General features: G+C 38.0%; 1 protein-coding gene across 25 annotated transcripts in view; it reads left to right on the top strand.

The window, feature by feature from the left end:
- The window catches only part of PPFIBP1 (PPFIB scaffold protein 1), a 178,522-nt gene that overhangs the window by 134,034 nt on the left and 27,316 nt on the right, over nucleotides 1-17,172 (top strand). For 20 of the 25 annotated variants that reach the window (XM_089920411.1, XM_089920412.1, XM_089920406.1 and 17 more), the window contains 6 exons: nucleotides 757-849; nucleotides 2,632-2,746; nucleotides 4,496-4,528; nucleotides 5,977-6,038; nucleotides 9,144-9,228; nucleotides 12,252-12,406. In XM_089920411.1, the coding sequence (XP_089776537.1) occupies nucleotides 757-849; nucleotides 2,632-2,746; nucleotides 4,496-4,528; nucleotides 5,977-6,038; nucleotides 9,144-9,228; nucleotides 12,252-12,406 (543 nt within the window). The remainder of the gene's footprint in view (nucleotides 1-756; nucleotides 850-2,631; nucleotides 2,747-4,495; nucleotides 4,529-5,976; nucleotides 6,039-9,143; nucleotides 9,229-12,251; nucleotides 12,407-17,172) is intronic. The other 5 variants (XM_089920424.1, XM_089920429.1, XM_089920425.1 and 2 more) reach the window with 3 other exon arrangements.

Consider the following 17,172-nt stretch of genomic DNA (forward strand, 5'->3'; position numbering starts at 1 on the left):
GCCCAGCCGCTCCGCGGCATGTGGGATCTTCCCGGACCGGGGCACGAACCCGTGTCCCCTGCATCGGCAGGCGGGCTCTCAACCACTGCGCCACCAGGGAAACCCACAAATTAGTTTTTTTAAAATAAAAGTAGAAAAGTTGTCTGATTGTATTTGTATTATGAAAACATTAGGATTGCTTTCTTTTTCATTTTCCAAATATAAAATTATTATGATACTGAATATATTTGTAAATGATAAGGCCCTCATCTGCCCTCAAGTTGTGAATCCTTGGCCTAACGTGTTTAAATTTCATTTGATTCTCCAAGATTGGGCTAATGAAAAATCTGTTTTTTTGTAGAAAAGTTAAGAAATTATTAAAGTATTTTTGTAAATATCCATATATCACTGAAAAGTCTCTAAAAGTAAATGACTTTACTAAAGAAAATTTCTCTGGTTTATTTTAAAAGATAAGAGTTCATATAGTGATTTTTAGTCTAGAAATATTTGCTCAATGATAGTAAGCGATCAGCTACATTTCTTAAAATTTTAGTCACCTTTCATTTTCATAATCAATCGCATCATTTTAGGGCAGAGGCAATGTTTTCAATGGAAAGATGCTTTAATTCTCAAGGAGACACATTCATTTTCATTTGTCTGATCTCATTCATCCAGCTTTAACTCAGGAGCTATTGACTGAAGATTTCCAAGCTGCTATTTTGGTAGATAAGTGTGTTACTGGTTTCCTAATGTATTTCCTTGTCACTTTTTGGACAGGGGCTAATGCAGGAGATCAATGATTTGAGGTTAAGAGTCACTGAAATGGACAATGAAAGACTTCAGAATGAAAAAAAGCTGAAATCTACCAAAGTAAGTTCTCACAATGGCAAAAATTTTTGTATAAATGGCTCACTATCTACAATCAATAATATAAATAAAATACATTTTCTACTTAGTATATGATAGAGAAGGCATTTTACAAGGGAATGAAGTTTTTCCCCAAGCAGGAGACCATCTTGAATTTAAACACTACTGTTCTGAATAAGAATCAGGGTTTAACTAATCTGATAGAACGTAACCTGTCATTTCTCTTAATTATCTAACCTCCTTTATAAACTGATACTGTTTTCTTGGTTACTTAGCTTGTCTTTTTCTATCTGTAGTTTTCTTTCCCTCCTGTCTCTCTACCAGTCTTTAATGGCCAAACTTTCTAGCATGAAAATCAAGGTGGGTCAGATGCAGTATGAAAAGCAGCGGATGGAACAAAAGTGGGAGTCCCTGAAGGTGTAGTAGACCTTGGGTAATGGGGTCCATGGCCTGTTGCTTTCTGGCTTGTGTTGTTTTGCTGTGATGGTGTTTTTAGTGGTGTGTGCATTCATTTTGTCTGTGTGTCACCTGTTCTTTAAAAATATGTTTAAAGCTGATTAGAGGGCCAATACAATCCCTAATATTGTTTTCAGAAACATATGAAATAGTGAAAAACAATAAGCAGGTAAAATAAAAGTATTCGTTTATAAATTAAATCTCACTCTCTTGGACTCTCTGAGATTCAAGCATAGTAAAATAATTGCAGCAATTCAGCTGTGAAAGAATTCTGGTATCAATAGTAGACACTGTTTTCTTCCTTCTTGGCGATAAATGTGTGCATGGGTTAACTCTGTCCTGGCAGTGAGTAGAAGTTACTGCTTAGAAGCACAGTGAGAACAGGCAGCACTTCTTGCCAGTGCTACTGAAAATTCCTTGTATTTGGTGTCCATTCCTACCATAAACAAAAACTATAGGGCCAACTTCTTAGCTCCATTGGAGAGCTACATCTTCTCATAATACCAAACATAGTACGTATCTTTAGAGACTGAAACTGTATAAAGAAAAATAAAGGTGCACTTATTAGCATTGCATGGCTTTATTTCCTGGGTTAAATACAGCCAGCAAAACTTAAATTTGTCAAAGCTAATTCTTTACCAAAATGAAACAGAAACAAACATTAGTAAATAGATAGCACATTGGATTTGGGGTCTTAAATAGTTGTGTAGTTTAAAAAATAAAAAGACTTAAAATCTGTTTTCTAAATCTCTTTTTTTCCATTGTCGTAGGAGATTCTATTCTTTTACCTTAGTGATGAGGATGAATTGTTTAGTCCCGTGATTTGGCTAAAGTTGTTCATCGCGTGCTACCTTACCCACTAATTAAGCTCTATCTTGTCCAGGGAACATGAGTGCCATCTTGAAATGCTGAATAAATGTCAAGCAAGTCTAATATATTATTTTCCAATTTGCATTTTGTTTTGCTTGTATAACACTAAGCATCTAATAATTATCTTCCTTGATTAACTTGGTCAGATTTTTTACCTAACATAAGATTTAAACCTTAGGGCTGCCCTAGTCCTAATCACACTTTAAAAGATTTATTTTTAATTTGGTCACAAGGAAACTTGAAATAATTATACCATAATTATTATAAGTTGTACTTTTATTAATTGTCTTGCTTCCTGCTTATCATTGCCACTGTCTGATTTCTGAAGTTTGCGTCTAAATTCTTGTAGTTTTTTGTTTCATTCACAAAAACTAATTATTGACTTAAGAGTTAACAGACTCTCTGAATATTCCCTTTTAGTCATAATCTACTCTTTTTAAATGAATTTATCATTTGTAGGAGGAACTGGCATCTCTAAAAGAACAGCTGGAAGAGAAGGAATCTGAAGTAAAAAGACTACAAGAAAAATTGGTTTGCAAGATGAAAGGAGAAGGGATTGAAATTCTTGATCGAGGTAAGAATATGTATTTAACATTTGTTCTCTTATTTTGTTAAAGTCATCCAAGATCTATAAAAGAAACTGATGTTAGATGATGTGTACCATTAGCATCTAAGAGAGAGAGGAGTAGCAGAAGCCATCTGGGCCCAGGACTGCAGGGACTCCTCCAAGCCTCTTTACTGTGCTTGGGCATCTATTAACTTCCTCTTGAGCAGCTGGAGAAGGGCACCTCTGTACTTTAGTGGGACTTTATTTTAGATTACTACATGGTAAATTCCCATAATGTCCAAATTGCAATACAAGGAAGTGTCAAAAAGGATTAAAAGGAACTAAAACTATGTCCCAAGATTATTCCCCTCTGAACTGAACTTGAGACAACATAAAGTAAGGCATTTAGGAACCTTGCCTGCCTTTTTGAGAGGAGAGAGGGAAGGCTGTGTATCTTTGGAAAGTTAATGAACATTTCTTATCATGCATTGAGCCCTCAACCTTCTAGAAAGCAAAATAGGTTAATTCTGTTTTGGGAAAACTGTATGAATTTATCCAAAAAATTGTTTTCATAAATTGAGGAGGTTTGTCCTGGACATCATATGGACTGTAATTTTTCATAATGTAGGTTATACCCGCTAGAAAATAACTTGAATGAAATGTGGGTTTTTAAAATATTATATTTGGAAGTATATATGCCTGTAACATCTGACAACCCTCGGTCAAATTTAACCTTTCTTTCTTATAACAAATGGTATGGCAAAAGCAACTTCTGACTCATTCAAAACAGAACAAATTCCAGTTGGTGTAGATTTGGTACATTTTTATCTATTGCTTTATCTATTTTGTCTATTTTATCTATTATTGTCTGTGCAATGAGGGGCTTGAATTAGATTACCTCCAAAGTCTTCTTGGCTCTAGAATACCCTGGCTTTATTTACCTGTAGGTATCACAATCCCCTGTCCATCAGAAAACTCAATTCAGCCAACATTGAGGGAAATGGATTTTTCCCCTCCTTTTTGGCATGTGTAGAATGTATGCTCTTCAAGGACACTCACAGACAGGTCATGCTTTCAAGATTCTAAGGAAAAAAATGGAATCATAGAGGCTATGTGGGCTAGAAGCTATGTTGGCTATGCTAGAGTAATGCTACCCAAAGTCGGATCTGAGGACTAGCAGCGGTCTGTGCACCACTTGTCAGCAGTACACACCCAGGCACTAAGAGCAAGTGCTTAGAAACTTCGTGGAATCTGATGTTGCCATAACATCTACCTGCGTGATCAGTGGACTCATCTTGGTGAACAGGAGATGGACCACTTCAGTGTTGTTGAACTTGAGCAGTGAGATGAATATGACGTAAGCAATGTCCTAATCACATTCAGGAGGGTCACATATCAGACTGTAATGAAAATGTAAAAAACAACCAATGCAACATTAGCTGGTTCTTCATCACAGTTAGTGTAAGAAGCACTTATACTCCAAAGGCCCAATTTTAATACAAGAAAATCAAGGTTCAGAAAGATGAAGTAACAGAGGTAGTAACTCAGATTTACATCTTCTGATTAACTACATTAGGTTCTCTTTCTAACCTCACAGAGGGCATGTTATATTGTAGTATCAGTCCTAAAGTCATAAAATAATGCTTAATATTCAGTCTTTATGAGGTTAGAGTCTCTTTATTTTAGGTAAAAGGAGACCAAATAATAGTGCTTTTAAAATATTACTTATTGTTTTAATGTATGCTAACTTCCAATTCGATGGGTTTTCCTGCACAGATGAAAATTTTAAAAAGAAGCTCAAAGACAAAAGTAAGGTTTTTGGTGTATTTCCATCAGCCTTTACATTCACCAAAAGTACTACTTGGACTGTTCTTTGCATGTGTTTTTAAAACATTTCTCTCCCCAAAGATGTAAAATTGCTTCATCAATAAGCTCCCCATTTCTTCAGAGTATACAAAATAGAGGGCAAATAAACAAACAATAAAACAAGGAGTAAAAGACCGTTTTGCTTATTGCTCCTGGTTCAGCCCTTTTGCTCTGCAGGATATAGCAGAGCACCCAGAGTGGTGGAGGTGAGGAAGCGTTTTCTCCATGGGCCAGGAGATACAGGGTCAGAGGAGAAAATAATGTTTATACTCCTATGAAAACCTACTGTTTTTACGGTTTACCACAGTTGAAGATTATTTTGAACTTTGCTTTTGTTTTCCAATGTTTTGTAGCCCACTTTTTCACTGAGATCTATATTAAGGGCTTCTATAAACATATCCTCTTGTGTTACAAAATAAATTGTACCCAGGCTGACTAACAGAGACTAGAGTTAATGCAGTGTAATCGATAAAGCCTTAGTGGACTTGCCTCCAGACGTTAAGTTCTTAAGGGAATTTGCCATTAAAAAAAAGAAGAAGAAGAAAAGCAGTTCCTAAACAGTATACCTTAATTGAAAGTATTGTATCAGAGGTGAATGATGCACCACTGTTTTAAAATTTACCTTCAGTAGTATTTTTTTGTCCTCAAAAGCAGACAACCTTAGCTGAACATTTTCCTCTGTTTCAATTTTTTTAATTTGTGATTTCATTTTGGGTTGACTTTCCATATTTAAAATGTTTGTTTTTTTATTACTAAAGTAACATGCTTTTGTATTTGAATGTCACATTTTAAGGAGAATCACTTACTTTGGCCTTTTAAAATAGCATTGTTTAAAAACGTTTTAAAATAGTACTGGAAATGAGGTTTATAGATGAAGCAAAGTACTTGTTATCCTTCTGTATGGAACCTACAGCCAGCTGCTTTAGCATGATACTCATGTAAATATCACGTTCCTTCAGGCTCTTACCATTTGTGTCTCCATCTTGGTTATAACCGAACATCATTTTCTCTGCTTTTGTCATATATACACCATTCATTGCTTTCACCTGCTTTATAAGTTTCTTCTTTGAAAGCTCTGTATTTTTATTGTTATAGCACTGAAATTTCATCTTCAGTGTTCTTATGAGGATTTCGTTCTTGCTTTGAGAGAGGGTAGTTGTTTTCTTTCTGGAATGATGACTATTAAGGTGAGTTAGAAAGTGTTCATTTTTCAGGCTTTCCCTAAAAGAGAATATGAATGGTAAATGTGCCTTTTAAAAAAAAAAAAGAAAGTGGAACAAATTATTAACATCTTTACCTTGCAACATTTCAATATGAAGAGTCAGTAGCTTCTTGTTCTTGTCACACAAGTTAACTAAACAGACTTCTGATTTGCTGTTGTGATATTCCAGATATTGAAGTACAAAAAATGAAAAAGGCTGTGGAGTCTTTGATGGCAGCAAATGAAGAAAAGGTAACTAGATGAAATTTAAGTGTTTATTTGGACGTGTAATAACATCATTTTGATCATTCCATGCATTCTCATCAGATATCCCAGTTTGAAAGAACATCGCCTAAACACAGCTGACATTAAGAGGCAAGCATTCTCCCTTCCTGCCCAAGTGGGCCTGCTCTCGGGGGGCAGGTCATAGACGTACTTGTGCTGCACAGACAGGAATGGAGACCAGCAGCACTGGCTCCACTGAGAATCTACCCCTCCCGCCCACCGCCCTGAATTTAGAAAATGTTCAGGTTATCAGATCAGCTCTTTATATTCAGGTGACAAATGAGACAAAGGATACAGGCCATAGTACATCCTTTCTGTGGTCCCTGGAAATTCTGGACTGCCCTATGAACTCTGAAGGAGGCAGCCATGGCAACTTTAGCTTCATGATCATGTTGATTTTCTTCTCTAGGAACATGTTATTTCCTTCACACTCCTGGCCTCTTTCACATCTGGGATTATTATCTCTGCTCTCCTGATGGTGAGATACCAGGAAACAAGCACAGGCACCATGTAATCAAGGATGGCACTCGGCTTTGTTTTAGCTATGCTCACCTAATGCCAAGGTCTCCAAGAGGGCCTTTCCTCCAGCTGTTGCTTCTCCTTACTTCATCCTGCTAAGAGCAGGGATGCAGGGACCCTACTAAGGAAACATGCTTCTTCTTGGCTTCCCTGACCAGCCATATACCCAGCAGGCAGGTTCAGCTCCTGTCATCAGAACTGCTCTCCCCTCGTGTCCTTTAATGAATAGAACGAGGAGACATTTTCCCATGAAAAGAGTAATTTCAAGGAAATAAAAACCAAGCAAATGCCAAAGAACTTTATCTTGATCTTTTTCTCTCATCATAAGCTTCTTTCTCTATTTCTTTCTTGCCTACTCTGTTTGTTTATTTATTTATTTATTGCCTTTCATTCTTTTTGTTCTTTATTCAATGGAAATAAACTCTTTCTCCTACCCACCTACCCATATATAGGTTTCTTTTTGCTAGCCTTCCCCACATCAAAAAAAAAGTCATTAGCAAGCTGCCCCACATAGATTTAATTTGAAAAAAAATCACTAAAATTCATTTGGTTTTAATTTCTCTCCCTCAAAAAGCAACAATAACAAATGAAACTCCCAATGTTGAATGAGGGCTTACTAGATGCTCAAACTTCTCTAGGAGCAGCGAGAGTGACATAACTTCTTGGTGGTTCCAAGAAGTCTTCAAAGAGGACATATTTGGGCAAATTCTGAGGGAGAGCAAAGAGTCATTCATCAGGAAAATGAAGGATTCTGGGCAAAGGATCCATGAGTGAAAACATGTCTCAAAACCAAGGCTTGAAACGGCCAGTGCGTGCTGGGAAAGTTCTGGAGCAGGAGATACAGGTGGAGGAGTTGGGTATATGAGAGAGTGCTATGGCGAGGCTAATGATGTAATGATTTGGGTTCTCAGCTTTAGACCTTGGACAGTGAGATAATTAAATTGCCATGTTAGAAAGCTAACTCCAGTGACAGAATGGAAGCAAGAATAAGGGAGGGAGAATGAAGACAAAAGAATTAAGAGGCTGTTAAAATAGCTGAGAAATGAAGACGGGCTGAAATGAGGCAATGGCAGTGAAGTGGTAAGGAAGGAAGGGATTTTAGAGAAATTCACAGGTCGACAAGATTTTTAAATCTTTGGATTTGGGAGTAAGTTTCTGGTTTGAGCAGTGGGGTGAATGATGGTGCCCATAAAAGAGATAAGGGAATCCAAGCAGAGACCGAGATACTGGAGGCAAATAATGAGCTTCATTTTAGATGTACTCAATTTGATGTGTTCATGGGACATTACAAGGAGATATCTCATAGAAAATTGGAAAATCAATCTAAATTTTAGGATTAATGTAGGATTATAGATTGGTGGGGAGTGAACCCCATCAATTTTAGGAGAAATGTAGAGTTGAAATATATAGATTGGTGGGGACAAAACTACAGTTCATGTGTCAGTTTGCTTTTGCTCCATGATAAATCACATTTATTATTTCTCATACTTTTGTAGGTGGGCTAGATTGCTCTTCTAGTCTGGGCTGGCTTTGCTGGTCTCTACCATTAGCTGGTGGCTGGAATGGGGCTGGATGGTTTAAGATGGTGTAACTCACACGTCTGGTGACTGACTGGTCTAGGTTGACCCCAGCTGGGTTGTCTCTTCTCCAAATGGTCTCTCATCCTCCAGTAGACTAGCCTATGCTTCTTCATGTAGTGGCCTCAGGGTTCCCTAGGGCAGCAAGAGAGGGCAAGTCCCAATGTGCCAATACTTTTCAAGCCTTTGCTCTGAAGCACATTTGTTATATATCATTGGCCAAAGCAAGTCACATGGCCATGCCCCAAATCCATGTCGGGGAAGCTAGGGAGCCCATTTTTATAATTTACCACACTGAGGGCCTGGGAGGAGAGAAGAGGGTAAAGGACAACATGTTGAAGCTCTAACATTTTATATTCTGGGTTGGGAAGATAGTGGGGGTTATGGAAGTAGAATGTTTATCTGGTCAAGGAATTAACAAATCAAAACAGAAGAAAAGAAAGAGTGGAGAGAAAAGTGAAAGAAGGAAAGAGTGGGGGTCAATCAAGTGCCATCTAGAAGTCAAATTAGAAAAAGGATGAAAAGTGTCCATTGTTTTTAGTAAAGAGAAGGTCACTGATCAGTAATTGAAGCAGCTTTGGTGGAGTGTTTGGAGAAGGGAGAAGCCAAATGGTGATTAATGGCAGCTGGTAAAGATAGCAGGTGTAGACCTTTCTTTCAAGCTCTGACTTAAGAGAGTAAAGGAAGTTGATTTTTTTCTTGTTTTTTTTTTGTTTTGTTTTGTATCTTATTACCTTGTTTTGTTTTTGTTTTTTAAAGATGGCAGCTGAAGGATAGGATCTCTAAATTTAGAGGTACTTTTTCTATGTCTCTGACGTATGTAGGCAAAATATCCTGAACATTACCAGTTCTACTAAAGTTTAGAAGTATTCTTTGAATAATGTAAATAATTCATGTCTACTTATTCTTTGTGTCACAATTACTCTTGTTGTCTTAAAATCATAATATTAAAGATGATAATTGATTTTACTAATAGGATCGGAAAATAGAAGATCTTCGACAGTGCCTGAACAGGTACAAGAAGATGCAAGATACAGTGGTACTGGCCCAAGGTAAAAAAGGTAGTGTAGCTCTAAACATTTTTCTGCTTTACTTGATTTTTGAGTGGCTATGAACTTTTTTACACTTGGCCTCAATTTCTTTCGTGAAGCATATCCGTTATTTCAAGTTAGGTGGCTCATTTCTTTCATTCAGTGATGTTATTAGGCGCCTGTTCTCTGCCCGGAAGTGTGTCGGCTGGTGAGCGCACTGTTGACTGGTTGCCCAGAGAGCCTCTCCACGGAGTTGACTAGGTAACGTTGCAGAGAGAAAGAAGGACAGTACCCGCAAGAGCCTCGGGGAAAGAAGACCTTGGTGTGTTTATTAAGAAACAAAAGGAGACCAGTGTACCTAGAAGGTAGTGAGCAGGGGGGAGAGTGAGACAAGATGAGATAATAGAGGTGAGCACGGCCGGGTCATGCAAAGTGAGGAGTTCAGCTCTTATTCGAGCCCAGAGGGATCCACTGAATGGTCTGAACAAGTCAACCGCATGATCTTTGTGACAAATGGACCATCGTGGACTGTGGACCGCTGGGACTATTCCAGCAGTGTTGGAAGGAAGGGAAGTCAATCAAGAGGTCCTTGCGGTATTGCAGTGGGAAGATCTGATGGTGCTGATTGGAAATGCATTTTGGTGTTAGAATCAACTCGATGGTGTGATGAATTAGATGAGGAGAGTGAAGAAGAAGAAGGCATCAAGAAAGATCAACATTTCTGACTAAAGCAACTAGAAGATGATGGTTCCATTTACCAAGAGGGGGAAGCCTAGAGAAGGAACATGGAAGTGGTTGAGGAGGATTGTGTTCAGCTTTGAATGTGTTTTTTAAAAATCCGGGGCTTCCCTGGTGGCGCAGTGGTTGAGCGTCCGCCTGCCGATGCAGGGGACACGGGTTCGTGCCCCGGTCCGGGAAGATCCCACATGCCACGGAGCGGCTGGGCCCGTGAGCCATGGCCGCTGAGCCTGCGCGTCCGGAGGCTGTGCTCCGCAACGGGAGAGGCCACAACAGTGAGAGGCCCGCGTACCACAAAAAAAAAAAAAAAAAAAATCTGTAGAACATCTAGGTAAAGATAGTATGCATTTTGTTGTATTTATTATTATTTTATCTGCTCATGGGCCAGTTGGCCATCCACAAATGTGGCAAAGACTTGGGGGTCATTCAAAACACACAAAAATGTGAAGAACTTTGAAAGTTCTCTTGTTCATTAGCACTGCCTAGTTGGGGTTATTTGCTTTGAAAGTAAGTGCTGGCTACCAAATGTAAAATAGATAGCTAGTGGGAAGCAGCCGCATAGCACAGGGAGATCAGCTCGGTGCTTTGTGACCACCTAGAGGGGTGGGAGGGAGGGAGATGCAAGAGGGAAGAGATATGGGGATACATGTATATGTATAACTGATTCACTTTGTTATAAAGCAGAAACTAACACACCATGGTAAAACAATTATACTCCAATAAAGATGTTTAAAAAAAAAAGAAATTACCTGGAATTACACATATCAGTAACTATTAAAAAATAAAAGTAAGTGCTGGAAATAAATAAGCCTTTTGGAAGGTACTCATGGGACACTCGGATTTTGAAATTTTAATCTTGATGGGTTTACAAAGAAAGAAAATGCTGCTTTAGACCAGGATCTTTGAAAAAAATGGATCTTCATCTTTTTGTCCAGAAGGCCTATTATTAAGACTTTATAAATATCTGAATGAGCAAATGAACCTCTAATTATCAGTGTAGACTTATGACAATTCTTACCACTCACCGTTTTCTAAACCTTCACAGGAGTCTCTCTTCTAAGGAATATTGCAAATTCTCAAGTAATTAATTTTTACATAGTCATAGCATTTAAAACATTGTTTGATTTTCTAGAATCTCAACACTATAATTCTAATATTTAAAAATCAAGGAAGAGCAGATTGGTTTCTGTAATTAGACTACATTGTAAGACACTTGGAAAACAGATAAAAAGGGGGGAAAGTCAGTCAAAATTGCACTGGCGTGATCATTGCTGGCATTTTCACGTAATTCTTTCTGGCCTTTTTTTTCTGTGCATATAAGTATATAATTAAAAAGGATAGTTTTTAACCGTGTACAGCAGGATAGATGTTTATAAACCATTGAAAATTATGTCCTGTTCTATTGAAGAGTTATGTAAACAGTGATTTCTCACTAGGATTTATGTTTATTTAGACAATCCTCAGGGAATTTTAAGAATACCTAAATTCTAATAAAATTAGAGTAAAAATCTAATAACAACCTAAATTAAGAAGCTATGTCTAGTTAGTATCTTTAAACAAGTATATGATTTGCCATTTTGTATTATTCAGAGAATAGTTGGAAGGACCATTCTGTTTGTAAAAACAGAATATCTGGCACTGTTGTTCAGCACTTAATCCTTTTCATTTCTAGAGATGTAAAAAAAATTCTCAAAGTTGCTGGTTATGTGGTTCCTTCTCTCCATTAGGCCATTCTTTCTACTTGAAAATGAAATGAATGGCAGAAAAGGATCCTCTTAAGAGGGATCAAAGGGTCATCTATTTTCTCTTCTTTTCCTTTTTTCCTTTCTATGTTTTTTCAAGAGCACAGTAGCGATGAAAATGGAGCTGTCTAAATGGTGACTTTGTTGCTGTTCAGAATCAGTTTTGTTGTACCACTGGCATTCCTCAGCTGGGTTATTTCTGAACTGGAATTTATAAAGCCCCAAATGTTGACACAGAATTACAGGAAGGTTGTTGGACTAAGTTAACTTTTAACATCAATGCTGTGAGTCTATGATTGTGTCTATTAAACCACTAGTAATTAATACCTGCACTAATACCACTACTGGATACTCATGTGGCCCAAGAGTCCCTGGGCCTTAGGTGCTCACAGTTTTAAGATGCCGTTTCCTAGGTCCCACATTGTTGTTCTTCAAGTGATGCCAGGAGTTGACTCTTTGATTTCTAGGGATCAGAAAATTTTTTATATTCAAGATAATTGGGATTCTTATCTTCCTCCAAAAGTAAAAAATGAAAAGCTGCTGGTGTCCACTTTCCGCTTTGTCGTTGCTTAGGCCAAGATGGCGACTTTGAAGACCTGCTCCCTTCCAGTTCCTTCTCCACTTTGCTGGACGCACAGGGCTTTAGCGATCTGGAGAAAAACCTGTCATCTACGCCAGTAATGGGATCTCCCAGTCATGACCCATTTAACACAAGTGCTCCAGAAGAGGTATTTATAGACTCAATAGTTTCTTCATGTTAAAGAGACTCTGTCATTGAAAGTGCCATTGATAACATCAAAGACATGGGTTCTTTTCTCAGGTGGATTACTGACTTGCTTTGTCCCGGCAATTATTGTGACCTCCGGCTCTTTATTTGAAATGTGTGTTTTTTCCCTCTCTTTAATAATAAATAAACACTTGGGCAATGTCAAAACCACTTATGTAATTCAGGAAAGACATATGAATCCCTTGGAGATGGATGTCATCTTCAGTACTAGGTTATAATCTACTTCCTAAAGAATAAGTAGGGAATAAGTAAAGTGAGGGTAAAGTGAGATTATGTAAATTTATTTTAGTCACTTGTGATGGTAACTGTGAAAGATGATGGACTTCAGTTAACATGCTGGGGATTGTGGAGCCATGTATTGCATGGGGGTACCCAAACCTGAGGTCAGCAGGTGAACTGATCTACAAGCGTAGTTATGGCAAAACAATAAGAAGCAAATTGCCGGGCTTCCCTGGTGGTGCAGTGGTTGAGAGTCCGCCTGCCGATGCAGGGGACACGGGTTCGTCCCCCGGTCCGGGAGGATCCCACATGCGGCGGAGCGGCTGGGCCCGTGAGCCGTGGCCGCTGAGCCTGCGCGTCTGGAGCCTGTGCTCCGCAACGGGAGAGGCCACAACAGTGAGCGGCCCATGTACAGAAAAAAAAAAAAAAAGAAGCAAATTGCCCTGACAGATAACACATTGATTAATTGATTTCTTGGTAAATAAGGCGTCATCTGCATGGAGGATCTGATTTACGGGATCTGTAGTGTTGAAAAATGCTTCAAAGAAGCAAACGCCTTCCTATGGCCCTTCAAATTATCTTCATGAGGTGGAGTGAAGAAAAAGACCACCCACTTTTTAGAAGGTAGAGATGTTGGCAGTAGGGTAGACCAGATCAACACGTCTATTAGAAGGATGAACTAAGATGTCTACCATGATTATTTTTGTAATCTGGTCAGTTAATAAAAAGTGACTGCTTTCAGTTTTTTTTTAAAAAAGATCATGGAAGAAAATTTCGGGTTCGAACCCTGGTCCGGGAAGATCCCACATGCCGCAGAGCAACTAAGCCCATGCGCCACAACTACTGAGCCTAATCCACTCTATTAGATAAAAGCATATCCGCAAATATCTTCACAAAAAGCCCTCTACTGCCTTAGGTTCCCCGTAAGGCCACTATGAGATATCCCTTTGTTTTTAGAGTTTTTGATCTTTTTGAAAGGTTCAGTGAGACAGCACCACCTTGAATTTTCCTGTCTTCACAAAGCTACACCCGTGGCTTCATCTTAAGACTGTTTTCCTGACAGCACCTGTGCTTGCTCTTTGCCCTCAAACCATTTCTTAATTTTAATATGTAATGTTCCATCTAGGGAGACTAGGAATGAGAAACAGTTTAATTTTTCAAGTAAATAGCCTTGGCTCCTTTATATTTAACAGTTGCTTCTTTGGTCACCTCTCTTCTAACATTTTATTGTAAGTAGCGAGAAGAAATCAAATGGCATCTTTACTTTTTATATCTGTTGCTCATAATTACGTAATGAGAATATGAAATTTGAATTGAATGAAAGTGAATTCAAGGAGAAAAGAGCATTTCTTTTTTAAATGTAAGAGAGAGCTAAAATATGCCGTTACAAGGAATTGGTGGGAAGGGGAATTGGATGAAGATAGTCAAAAAGTATGAACTTCTGGCTATAACTAAGTACTGAGGATGTAAAGTACAGCATGGTGACTACAGTTAACATTGCTATATTGTATATTTGAAAGCTGCTGCTAAGAGAGTAGATCCTAAAAGTTCTCATCACGAGGAAAAATGTTTTTTTTTCTGGTATCTATATGAGGTGATAGATGTTAGTTTAACTAAACTCAACTGTGATAATCATATCACAGTGTAGGTATGTCAAGTCGTTATCCTGTACACCTAAAACTTGTACAGTGGCTATATGTCAATTATATCTCAAAGAAATGGAAAGGAAAAAAACCCAAGGGATCAGTTAAGGAATAAGAGCTATTTTAGAGGGGAAAATCCCCTAATTTTTTTTTAACATCTTTATTGGAGTATAATTGCTTTACAATGGTGTGTTAGTTTCCGCTGTATAACAAAGTGAATCAGCTATACATATACATACATCCCCATATCTCCTCCCTCTTGCGTCTCCCTCCCACCCTCCCTATCCCACCCCTCTAGATGGACACAAAGCACCGAGCTGATCTCCCTGTGCTATGCGGCTGCTTCCCACTAGCTATCTGTTTTACATTTGGTAGTGTATATATGTCCATGCCACTCTCTCACTTTGTCCCAGCTTACCCTTTTCACGCCCTGTGTCCTCAAGTCCATTCTCTATGTCTGTGTCTTTATTCCTGTCCTGCAGCTAAGTTTTTCAGAAACTTTTTTTTTTTAAGGTTCCATATATATGTGTTAGCATACGGTATTTGTTTTTCTCTGACTTACTTCACTCTGTATGACAGACTCTAGGTCCATCCACCTCACTACAAATAACTCAATTTCATTTCTTTTTATGGCTGAGTAATATTCCATTGTATATATGTGCCACATCTTCTTTATCCATTCATCTGTCAATGGACACTTAGGTTGCTTCCATGTGCTGGCTATTGTAAATAGGGCTAGTGAACATTGTGGTACATGACTCTTTTTGAATTGTGATTTTCTCAGAGTATATGCCCAGTAGTGGGATTGCTGGGTCATATGGTAGTTCTATTTTTAGTTTTTTGAGGAACCTCTATACTGCTCTCCATAGTGGCTGTATCAATTTACATTCCCACCAACAGTGCAAGAGGGTTCCCTTTTCTCCACACGCTCTCGAGCATTTATTGTTTGTAGATTTTTTGATGATGGCCATTCTGACCGGTGTGAGGTGATACCTCATTGTAGTTTTGATTTGCATTTCTCTAATGATTAGTGATGTTGAGCATCCTTTCATGTGTTTGTTGGCAATCTGTATATCTTCTTTGGAGAAATGTCTCTTTAGGTCTTCTGCCCATTTTAGGATTGGGTTGTTTGTTTTTTGATATTGAGCTGCACGAGCTGCTTATATATTTTGGAGATTAATCCTTTGTCAGTTGCTTCATTTGCAACTATTTTCTCCCATTCTGAGGGTTGCCTTTTTGTCTTGTTTATGGTTTCTTTTGCGGTGCAAAAGCTTTTAAGCTTCATTAGGTCCCATTTGTTTATTTTTGTTTTTATTTCCATTTTTCTAGGAGGTGGGTCAGAAAGGATCTTGCTGTGATTTATGTCATAGAGTGTTCTGCCTATGTTTTCCTCTAAGAGTTCTATAGTATCTGGCCTTACATTTATGTCTTTAATCCATTTTGAGTTAATTTTTGTGTACGGTGTTAGGGAGTGTTCTAATTTCATTCTTTTACATATAGCTGCCCAGTTTTCCCAGCACCACTTATTGAAGAGGCTGTCTTTTCTCCATTGTATATTCTTGCCCCCTTTATCAAAAATAAGGTGACCATATGTGCATGGGTTTATCTCTGGGCTTTCTATCCTGTTGCATTGATCTATCTTTCTGTTTTTGTGCCAGTACCATACTGTCTTGATTACTGTGGCTTTGTAGTATAGGCTGAAGTCATGGAGCCTGATTCCTCCAGCTCCTTTTTTTCCCCTCAAGACTGCTTTGGCTATTCAGGGTCTCTTCTGTCTCCATACAAATTATAAGATGATTTGTTCTAGTTCCGTAAAAAATGCCATTGGTAATTTGATAGGGATTGCATTGAATCTGTAGATTGCTTTGGGTAGTATAGTCATTTTCACAGCACTGATTCTTCCAATCCAAGAACATGGTATATCTCTCCATCTGTTTGTATCATCTTTAATTTCTTTCATCAGTGTCTTATAGTTTTCTGCATACAGGTCTTTTGTCTCCTTTGGTAGGTTTATTGCCAGGTATTTTATTCTTTTTGTTGCAATGGTAAATGGGAGTGTTTCCTTAACTTTTGTTTCAGATTTTGCATCATTAGTGTATAGGAATGCAAGAGATTTCTGTGCATTAATTTTGTATCCTGCTACTTTACCAAATTCATTGATTAGCTCTAGTAGTTTTCTGGCGGTATCTTTAGGGTTCTCTATGTATAGTATCGTGTCATTTGCAAACAGTGACAGTTTTACTTCTTCTTTTCCAGTTTGGATTCCTTTTGTTTCTTTTTCTTCCCTGATTGCTGTGACTAAAACTTCCAAAGCTATGTTGAATAATATTGGTGAGAGTGGACAACCAACCTTGTCTTGTTCCTGGTCTTAATAGAAATGGTGTCAGTTTTTCACCATTGAGTATGATGTTAGCTGTGGGTTTGTCATACATGGCCTTTATTATGTTGAGGTAAGTTCCCTCTATGCCTACTTTCTGGAGGGTTTTTATCAAGAGTATGTGTTGAATTTTGTCAAAAGCTTTTTCTGCATCTATTGAGATGATCATATGGTTTTTTCCTTCAGTGTGTTAATATGGTTTATCATATTATTGATTTGCATATATTGAAGAATCCTTGCATTCTGGGATAAACCCCACTTGATCATGGTATATGATCCTTTTATTGTGCTGTTGGATTCTGTTTGCTAGTATTTTGTTGAGGATTTTGGAATTTCTAGATAAAGTCTCATATGTATGGTATTAATTAGTTATATTTAGAACTATTTTTGAAGTTTCACACTTTTACATCTATGTTCATCAGTGATATTGGCCTGGAATTTTCTTTTTTTGTGGCATCTTTGTCTGGT

Source organism: Delphinapterus leucas, chromosome 11 (genome assembly GCF_059928025.1).
Source record: "Delphinapterus leucas isolate spDelLeu-1000000601 "Yukka" chromosome 11, BTC_Dleu_Yukka2, whole genome shotgun sequence".
Taxonomy (NCBI): domain Eukaryota; kingdom Metazoa; phylum Chordata; class Mammalia; order Artiodactyla; family Monodontidae; genus Delphinapterus; species Delphinapterus leucas.